General features: G+C 44.9%; 1 protein-coding gene across 9 annotated transcripts in view; it reads left to right on the forward strand.

The window, feature by feature from the left end:
• The window catches only part of TTC7B (tetratricopeptide repeat domain 7B), a 260,937-nt gene that overhangs the window by 76,473 nt on the left and 173,968 nt on the right, over nt 1-10,496 (forward strand). For 5 of the 9 annotated variants that reach the window (XM_032287652.1, XM_032287646.1, XM_032287648.1 and 2 more), the window contains exons 5-6: nt 6,467-6,588; nt 7,238-7,261. In XM_032287652.1, coding sequence (XP_032143543.1) covers nt 6,467-6,588; nt 7,238-7,261 — 146 coding nt within the window. The remainder of the gene's footprint in view (nt 1-6,466; nt 6,589-7,237; nt 7,262-10,496) is intronic. The other 4 variants (XM_032287654.1, XM_032287647.1, XM_032287649.1 and 1 more) reach the window with 1 other exon arrangement.

The following is a 10,496-nucleotide window of genomic DNA, read 5'->3' on the forward strand; positions in this document are numbered from 1 at the left end:
CAAAAAAAAAAAAAAAAAAAAAAGGAATAAAATAAAAATAAGAAAGAAATAGAATCATACAATATGTGATCTGACTGGCTTCTTTGGCATAGCATCATGTTCTGAAGCTTCATTCATGTGGTAGCATGTATCAGTACTTTGTTTCTTTACATTTTTAAATATTGTGCCATTGTGTGGATATATGCTACATTGTATTCATCCATTCACTAATTGATATGCACTGGGGTTGCTTTTTTTTTTTTTTTTTGCTATTATGAATGATGCTGCTATAAATATTTGTATGCGGGTTCCTGTGTAGACATATGTTATCAGTTTTCCTGAGTATATTTACAAGTGGAATTTCTGGGTCATGTGGCAGCTTTATGTTTAACCCTTTTTTTGTCTGCTTGTCTTTTTTGTCTAATGTTTGGAAATGGTGTTTTTCTTACAGTTTGAATAAACTATGTCATAAATATGTTAACTCTTTATCATATTTGCTCTGAATATTTTCCTAACCAGTAATTTTTCAAAGTTGCTCATAAATTTTGAATCTGTGTATAGTTGAATCTGATTATCTTTATAATTATATTTTATTTTACTGTTTTTCAAGCTTGAGTGTTAGAATAAACCTCCCTAGGATTTGATAATTTTCCACCATTTTCCATACATATATATGTATATATATAATTTATTTTTATTTTTATTATTTTTTTTATTATTATCATTTTTTTTAGAGACAGGGTCTTGCCCTGTTGCTCAGGCTGGAATGTAGTGGTGTGATCATAGCTCGCTGCAGCCTCAAACTCCGGGGCTCAGGAGATCCTCCTGCTTCAGCTTCCCAGTTAGCTGGGACTACAGCTGCATGCCACTGTGCCCAGCTTATTTTTAAATTTTTTGTAGATATAGGTTCTCACTTTGTTGCCCAGGCTGGTTTTGAACTCCTGGCTTCAAGCTATTCTCCTCCTTAGCCTCTCAAAGTGCTGTGATTATAGGCATGAGCCATTGAGCCTGGGCCCCTTCCCTGCACCTCTAAAAAAAAAAAAAAAAACAACAAAAACCAAAAAACAAAAACCTTTTCACTATGTACAGAGAAACCTTTAAAAACAAACAAAAGCAAACATATAAAAAACTTTTAATTTCTAAGTATAGATGAAAATGGGGTTCATTTTGGTATGTGTATAGCTCTAAATTAATTTTTCCCAAATTTCAGTGCTACTTTAAGATGATCTTATCTTTCCTTTTCATATTTTCTGTCATAAATTTCTAGTCATTCAATAAAATTTTAGATACTACAGTAATTTCTGGCTTTTTAATTTTGTTGCACTAAGCTTCCCATTCTTCCCGTTATAACCTTAAGCCTCCTCCTGGCTCCTCATTGTGTTGCACTATATGATAATACGACACTGTTCCGTAGGCACATCTTTATGATAGGTTTCAACACCTGAGTGATTAGTAGCTACTCATTACTTTTATTTTTCAGATTATCCTTTGTCCTTATCTCATTCTAACACTTCCAGATAAATTTTAGAATAATTTTGATGAGTTCAAGAAAAATCCTTGTGGGATTCGGTTGAATTCTTAATTCCATACATTAATTTAGAGAATTATATTTTTAGTTTCCTGTCATCTATGACCCTCTTCCTATTTTGTTAAGACTTTTTGTTCTACAGATTTTAGTTTTTTATTTTATTTTTTATTTTTTTTTAAATGGCAAGGTTTCCCTGTGTTGCCCAGACTGGTCTCGAACTCCTGAGCTCAAGTAATGTACCCACCTTGGCCTTCCAAAGTGTTGGGATTACAGGCATGGGCCACCACACCTGGCCAATAGGTGGTTTTATTCTCAGATGTTTTCCATTTTTGTTGCTTTGTGAATAGAATCTTTTTTTTTTTTTTGAGACAACGTCTCACTCTGACACCCAGGCTGGAGTGCAGTGGTATGATCATAGCCCACTGCAACCTCAAGCTCCTGGACTCAAGCAATCCTCCCACCTCAGCCTTCCCGGCAGCTTGGACTGCAGGTACCCACCACCACACCTGGCTAATTTTTAACACTTTTGTAGAGATGGGGGTCTCACCATGTTGCCCAGGCTGGTCTCAAATCCCTGGTCTCAAGCAATCCACCTACCTCAGCCTCTTAAAGTGTTGGGATTATAGGCATAAGCCACCGTGCCTGGCCTGGATCATTTTTGAAATTATATTTTAACATATAAGAATGCCTGTGAAGTTTTAATTCACTTGCACAATCATGTATTGAGTGCCTGACTGCGGGGGCACTAGAATGGGTAAGCCACAGAGCCTGCCCATAAGAAGCTCATGAGGACACACGTCCTTAGCCAGGAGGAGTGCTGTGGTGGGAATGCTCAGAGAACTCTGGGAGCTCCAGAAACGGCTTTGGGCCAGTGTGGTTGTTCAGGGATGTCTCCCAGAAGAGATGACACCTGAGCAGTGTCTTGAAGGCTGCCAAGGATAGCAGTGGCAAGGATGGCAAGGATGGCAGTTATTGTCCACAATACTGAACTCTTCTACAGAAACAGAGTTGATGCTTTTGAAAGAATCTTAGCGGACATAGCTAATTGCAGCCTATGGATCTATGTGGTGGAATGATTTTCATTGTGGTTTCCTCCTTTCTCTCTTTTTTTTTTTTGGAGACAGTCTCGCTTTGTCGCCTAGGCTGGAGTGCAGTGGCGCAATCTTGGCTCACTGCAACCTCTGCCTCCCAGGTCAAGTAATTCACATGCCTCAGCCTACTGAGTAGCTGGGACTACAGGCATGTGGCACTACACCTGGCTAATTTTTGTATTTTTAGTAGAGACAGGGTTTTGCCATTTGGCCAGGCTGGTCTCGAACTCCTGAGCTCAGGCCATCCACCCGCCTCGGCCTCCCATAGTGCTGGAATTACAAGCATGAGCCATCACGCCTGGCCTATTTCTTCCTTTCTAATATTTTCCATCTTATATCTCTCATGCCTTATTGCCAGAATTTATAAAACAATGTTAAGAAATAAAGATTTTTATTTTGCTTCTATTTAAAGGTAACTCTTCAATATATCTCCATTAAAGATTATACTATTTGTACAATAATGTATAATATCTACTCATGAAGTTGATACAGCTCCATTAAGGATTATAATATTTGTATCATAATGTATAATATTTGCTCATGAGGTTTCTCATTTGCAGTTCAAATCAACTGTGTGAGGCAGGCGTTATCCCCATTATATAGATGAGGGCAGTGAAGGTCTGGGAGGTCAGAGGTGTCCTAAGTCCTCGAATGGGGGGTGAGCAGTGTCAGAACCAGACATTGCACCTGGGTCTTTGGACTAAAATCTTCGGCCGCTTCCCCTGTGCTTCCTTGGTCACTGGGTGCTGGCTTCTGCCAGAGCCGGCTACGCTTGCTAAGGACGCCTGCTGGCAGTCCCCTCGCTGGAAGTGTTTATCCACAGAACAAGTGGTGGCTTCAGCACTGCCAAACAATGCACCTGCCCAGGCCCGTGTGTTGGAGGCTCTTTGTGAGGAAGAGATTAAGTTCAAGATGCTTAGACTTCAGGGTAAGCCCTGAGCTATACTATTCCCTCTGAGGCTTCTCCTGCGTCCTTCCCATTCTTCCCATTTGTAACTGTAAGCCTCCTCCTGGCTGCCCTTGTGTTTTGGACTTTGCTCTGTGAGCAGACACAGATGAAGGGGAAGGAGCCGGGCTGTGGAGTCATGGGGACCTGGGTTTCCGCACCGGCTCCACCACTCTCAAGCCACGTGATTCAGGGACCTCACTTGGTGGAGCAGTCTCCGCTTCCCCTCCGGTAAAGAGAGGATAATGGTGTGTATCTCAGTGGGGTTTTGTGGAGAAATAAATGAGGTAGCCGTGTACCCACATGGTGCCTAATACGCAGTGGGTTACTTTCCAGTTGCCTTTTATGATTGGCCTTGACAATTTATTCATTTATTCATTTACTATGTATATTGAATGCTTATGCTGCACTAGACACTGCAGTAGGCTCTGGGTAAATAAAACAGGTGTGGCCTCTGACTTTGTGGAATTTGTAGCACAGTGGAGAGAGACAGCCAGAAATCAAGTAAAGAAATACAATGCCAAGTGCAGTGAAGGAATAGGGAAGGATGCTGTGGGTGGGCTAATAAGGCAGACTTCCTTTATGCTGGTTGTTAGAAAAGGCCCTTCGGAGGAAGCAAGAAGCAAGCTGATATCTGAGAGATGAGAAAGAGGAAAAAGAGCTGAAGAGCAACATGATCTGGACTGGGTTATGAAAAATTATTTAGGGGCCAGGCGCAGTGGCTCATGCCTGTAATCCCAGCACTTTGGGAGGCCAAGGCAGTTGGATCGCTTGAGCTCAGGAGTGCAAGATCAGCCTGGACAACATGGTGAAACCTCGTCTCTACAAAAAATACAAAAATTAGCCGAGTATGGTGGCACACGCCTGTAGTCCCAGCTACTTGGGAGACTGAGGTGGGAGGATCGTTTGAGTCTGGGAGGCTGAGGCTGCAGGGAGCCATGATCATGCCACTGCACTCCAGCTTGGGTGACAGAATGAGACCCTGTCTCAAAAAGAAAAAAAATTCAGGCTGCTTATAGAGTGTGGAAGGGAAATAGGGAAGCAAGAGAGGGTGTGGAAAGTCCATTCAGAGGCTGTTACAGAAATCTCACAGGAAGTCCTGGCGGCTCGGATGAGGTAATGGTAGTAGGAATGGGTAGTCACAGACATAGTTGAGAAATAATTAGGAGGGACAAACTTTGTAAAGTGTAACTTTGGTTACACTTTAGTTCCTTCTGTTAAATTTAACTAAATTAAATATAATAGTTTAAATTTAAAACTAGCATATATAACATGATCTCATTTTTTTGTAAAATGATTTTTATCTTTCTCTGCTTGATACATGTGTCCACAAAGATATCTGGATTGTCGTTCAATAAATGTTAACTGTGGTTATTTTTGTATGATGGAATTGCGAGGTGATTTTTTTATTTTCTTTTTTGTGCTGTACTGAATTTTTTGCTTTAAAATAATCGTGGCATGTCAAAATTAAAACTCTGCTGAAAAGCAAATGAAGGATGATTTTTAAAAGTTTCCATGCTGGACCTCCAAGTGCAGCAGTTGGATATGTGAGTCTGAAATTCACAGAGAAAGTCTTGACTAGAGTTATAAATTTGGGCGTTGGCAACATACTGATGATTTTGAAGCTCACAGGGATGGATGCGGTCATCTCAAGAGACCTAAGAGAGAAAGGACCGTGGCTCGGAAGGCACCATGTGCATCTCCAGCACTTGAAGGATGGGTGGAGGAGGAGCCTGTAGTGGAGGGAAATGAGGTTCCCAGAGAGGAAGAACCCCTGGAGAGTTGGGGGTGCAGAGCTGAGGGCTAAGTCAGGACAGAGCTGGGCATTTCTCTGAGGTGCTGGGGTCTGGTTCACATGCAAGGGTTGCCCACCTGGGTTTCATTCCTCAATGTCTTGTTTATCATGTACCTTCTACTTTTCTTCTCCCCAAAGCTTGCGGGTTCGGGAACTAGTAATTACTTCAACTCTGTTTGGAGACTAAGGTTTCAAGACCTCTAGGATATTTGGGATTTGGCAAACAACTGTGTCTTTTGAAGAGCTGCTGACTTTCAGCAAATGTGGACAGCATGTTTGGAGAAGACTCGCATGGTTTTTACATGAGCCACAAGTAGGCTTCCCTCTGAGAAGGCTTCCCTAATCTATATAATGGGGATAAGAACGCCAACTTGTGAGTTGCAAGTTGTTTACGCTTCAGCATCCCCAATGCAACTTGCAAGTCTTTCTCCTGATTAGTTGGCAGTCTTTCTTGCAGGGCTAAAAAATCAAACCTTAAAAAACCCCATTATCTGTTGACAAGATAAGAAGCTAAGTTTGGGGAGAGAGGGTGTTTTGCTCAGCTCTCCCCTTAAGAATAGAGGATGCTACACAGTCCAGCCTCACCAGGCTACAAATCTGCAGTGTCCCTCAGCTCTGGAGCCTGGCAAGTCTGCCTTTTTCTGGTTGATTCCAGGGCTAATGCGAATCGCTCATCAGCTCACCTTGGAACTCATCAAGCTCATGCAGGGCTGCAGCTGCAGCCTGCCTGCTAGTGACCTTGGCCATTGGTGGATCACAACTATTTCTCCCCTTTGCTAGGACCTGCTTCTGTGTCGCTCAGCCTTCCTGCCGGTATCCTGGCATTCAGCAGGGCCTCTCCATCTCTAGTGCTTCTCCCGGCACCACCTGCTCATCAGCACCCCTCACTCCTCAGCTCTCAGTACCAGGAGGGCCCTGTGTGACCTTGGGTTGCTTGGTGGCTTCCTGTCTAGTAGAACCATTCTCTCTGCTTTTCCAGCGCTTGCACTTCTACACCTGTGCCTCTGCACTGATACTTGCGTGAGGAAGTTGGTTTTTTAAGTTGTGCAGTGCATTTAGAGATAGGGTTTGAAGGAAGTAGGCTTGGATGTGCATCTGATTAGTTTTCCAATTTTCTCCCCTTCTAGGTAATACTTACTAATATTCAAAACAGAAGCCCTAAGCCTGGCCCTGCTCCCCACGATCAAGAACTAGGTTTTTTCCTAGAAACAGGACTTCAGAGAGCCCATGTCCTCTATTTCAAAAATGGGTAAGCCTTCTTCATTTTTTAATCCACTTCCTAAAGAAGGAAAGTAGAAACCTTTACAATGCTGTCTCCAGTTTAGGTATAACAAAGCACCTTTAAATATGAACTACCACTGGAGCATTTTTTTTTTTTTTAAGAATGAACATTGGCTGTTTTTGTCTCTTCTCTACCTGGCTCTCTTGCTTTCCCATGAGATGTGAAGGTGGGAGAATGGAGGGAGGGAACCCGAGTCACACGTACACAGCCCCAGGACTGGTGGGGTGGGCCTGATGGGAGCTACGCCTTCCCATGCCTGCCCTCAATGAATGGCTCTGCACGGGCTTCCCCATTTTGTTAAGGAAAAAGTCAATGAATTGGAAATCCTGACACACAGGAGCATCACCCTTCCACTGGCTGATCGTTCAGGGAATTGGATTTGCCAAATCTCAGCCAGTTTTTATGACAGTGAGTGTGGCTGTCATGCCACACCAGAACATTTCCAACTTGAGTTGCCTTTGAAAAGGCTTTGAGAAAGGTTGAAGAACATGAATGGGAGGGACAGCTCTCGAATGCATTTGATGTTTGTTTTCCTTTTTGTGTTGCTCTTGTGAGAAATGTGCTGATTCTGTTCCAAATCTCTTCAGTTGTCCCTTGTTTTGACATTGTGCTGCAGGATAGATGTGCATGAAGACCAACAGTAGGTATCTGGTTCCTCTGTGGCACCCCCCTAGGCTTTGCATGGGAGGCCCCCGGAGGCCCATTCCCCTCCTCTAGAGTAGTCCAGTAGTGCTTTGAATGGCAGAGGGGCACAAGCCCCAGCCTCTGGAAAAATGAACAATGGAGTTGCTCCCTCTTCATTTTTAAGAGCTTCAAACCTTGGGGTGTAGCCCATGAAATTGGGATTTTATCTGCCTGGTGGCCCAGAGCCACATGCATTCATTTCCCATTAGTTGAAAATAAATGCCTATTTTCCAAGTCCTATTAAACTGCTTGTGAGAAAAGGTCTGCTTTTGTCCAGAGGCCTCTGGCTGAGCTCCGCATGGCCCACAAAAGGCCATGACACACACCCCAAGGTTTGCAGCAGCTCGATGGCCTTGGCACAAAGATGTTATTGCATTGGATCTCATCTGCCACGGATTGAGATCGTTCGAGTGATGGTGCACGTCCCCTAAGCTAAGGTGAAGTTCTGCTTTCTTTGCTGTTATAAATAGAGGGAGAAGGGAGGGAACGCGGAATATTTTTTCTAGTAATGTTTCTTTTTCCTCTTCACAATAAATGGTGGTCCTCACAGAGGAGCTCCCAGCCCTTGCCCTCTTCCTCTCTAACCTGTGTCTGTATGTGTGAATATGGAAGTCCAGACCTGGGAATTCATCCCCCTGGGGATCCCAGGGGTGCCATACCAATACGTTCAGTTGAAAATGCTTTGTGTGAGATTAGTAAGAGTGGGTTAGATAATTTATATTCACTTTTGAAGCCTGTTCCCTGGGGAGAAAGGAAGACTACTGGGCCCTGGCGTCCTCCCCTGAGACACTGGCTGCCCACTGGAATCCAACTAAAAAATAATGAGAGGTTTGCACTAGGTGATGGAGTACATGTCATGGATTGCCTACTGACTCATTTCTCATTTATTGTACTTTACCCAAGTTCAAGGAAATGCCTATTGATATAGCCTTAGGGAAGTGTTTAGCTTTGAAGCTTTTTCTCTTTTCTTGTCTTGCTCTTCTCTCTGGGCGCTAAAGACCAGTGATGGGATTGGGCCAGGTACTCTCACTCTTTTATTTTTTTTTTTGAGATGGGGTCTTGCTATGTTACCCAGGCTGGTCTTAAACACCTGAGCTCAAGGGATCTGCCTGCCTCAGCTTCCCAAAGTGCTGGGATTACAGGCGTGAGCCACCATGCCCAGCTCTGGGCCAGGTACTCTCAAAGGTCCCTGCTAGCTGCAGTCCCTAGGCTGGGGCAGTGCAATAGTAGTGAGGGATTACTTTTAGAAGGTAGAGGTGAGGGCCAGTTTGGAGGCCACAGAACGTGGACAAAGGAGAAAAACCATTGGGACCATCAGGTGGTTTTGAACATGCCAAATGATGTCAGGGCTGCTTGATCCATACCGGCGGGCTACTCAGGGCCCGGGGGCCACAGCCAGGCTCATTTTTCGGTGGATGCCTGCAGCAAGTGGGGACAGAATGGAGGTAACTGCTGTCCCTGAGCACCGGCAGCTTCCCACACTTCTTTCTGATGGACTTGCCCCCATTGTCTCACTCCTTTTGCTTTTCTGTACTTTTCGTCTATGTATCTGGAAGGATATAATAGACAGGATTGGCTGATTTTCAGTAGTAGGAAAACACAGTATAGAAGAGTTTGGCAATAAGAGATGGAATTGATGAAACATAATGTTTTTCTTTAGAAACATACTTAAACGTATACTTAGCTTTTTATTTGTGGTCCCTGAGGACTCACTGAATTATGGTATTGAATCTGGTTCTTTTAGAACTCTCCTGTCTTTTTCAGAAGTCACTGCTGAGCTGGTGGACTTGGGCATCTCTTTCAGAAAACCTGACGTCAGGAGCAGTTCCTGGGCCCCTGCTGATGCCTTAGACCCCAGTGCCACTTTTAAGTTTGGCTTACACTTGCCCTTCATGGTCATTGGTCCTCACAGCGTTGCCACTCCGCCCTGTGCAGTGGGCAGCGTGAGCAGTATTGCCCCTATTCTTTAGAAAAATCTAGACTCACAGGGGATGTGCCTTGCTGCAGGTCACATAGTTCCTTGGGCTCTAGTCCTTTCACCACCGTGCCACTGCGTGGGAAGTGCTGCTGCTTGGTGTGGAGGGGATTGATGGGAGGGATTGGCTGTCCATCGCCCTGCCTCTGTGAGGCAGCACTCGACCACCAGGTCGGGACATCGCCCATAGACAGTTCCCAGCCTCTTGGCTTCGTGATTTCTCCGAAGGCTTTCCCTCCTGTCTCACCTACAGCACATCACAAAGCATCTCTTTCTCCTCCCCTTCCTCCCTGTGGCCTCCCTTTCTGGCTCCTTGTCTTCCCTCTCCCACCCTTCTTTTTCCTCTTCTTCCCATCTTTTCCTTCCCTTCCTTCTCCTAGTTCCTCTCTTCCTCAGCTCCCTCTTTCCTTATGAGGCAGGAGAGAACAGCTAGTTGTCATCAGGCTGGTAACTTCCTCCACCTCCCAGTCCCAAGTCTCTGGGTGTGGTCCGACTTGGAATGTACCCAGATCCATTTCACATCTATTTCTCTTATCCCTCTGGGTGGCAGCAACAAGCCTGTTAAGGCTGACAAAACATCTTGTTGAGGCTCTGCAGAGGGTGAAAGCAGAGCACTACCCTCAGAGGGCCAGAGTTGCTGTCTCCGAGTCGCCTCGCCACGGCAAGCGGCTTGCGCAAGGGCAGCTCGGGCACTGGGTTTGGAACCAGCCGCCTCCTCCTCTCTGGGTCTCAGGTTCTTTATCTGTGTAATAGGGTGAATATCACTCACCTCTTAGAGCAGTAGTGAGGAGCAAATAAGAATATGCACATGGAAGCACCTCGCGGGGTGTCAGGCAAACAGCAGGGGGCACATTGTGACTTCCAGTGGTGGTGATGCCTGGCTGACTTACCAGCTGAAAGTGGGACCAGATTAAGGTCACATCCTGGTTGAAGTGGGAGTTCGTGGAGAAGTCGATGACTGAGCCTCATGGAGGCAGGGCATTTCTTTACAGTGGCTGCAGGTTTAAGGGGGTACTGCTCAAGACGCATAACCGTAAACTTGGATAACATTTTACTCACTTTCAGAGACAGTAGGTCGGACTGACTGGTCTGACCGCGGTAGCACTGGGTTTGGCAGCCCAGCTAGCAGCAGAGAAACGGCCTCACCCTTGGATTACCCTCGACCTTCTGTGAAGATAGTTGTTACTTCCTACTTCAGTCATTGCCACCAGAGAAG

The sequence above is a fragment of the Sapajus apella genome, unplaced genomic scaffold (genome assembly GCF_009761245.1).
Source record: "Sapajus apella isolate SASKATOON/1434 unplaced genomic scaffold, GSC_monkey_1.0 scaffold20, whole genome shotgun sequence".
Taxonomy (NCBI): Eukaryota; Metazoa; Chordata; class Mammalia; order Primates; family Cebidae; genus Sapajus; species Sapajus apella.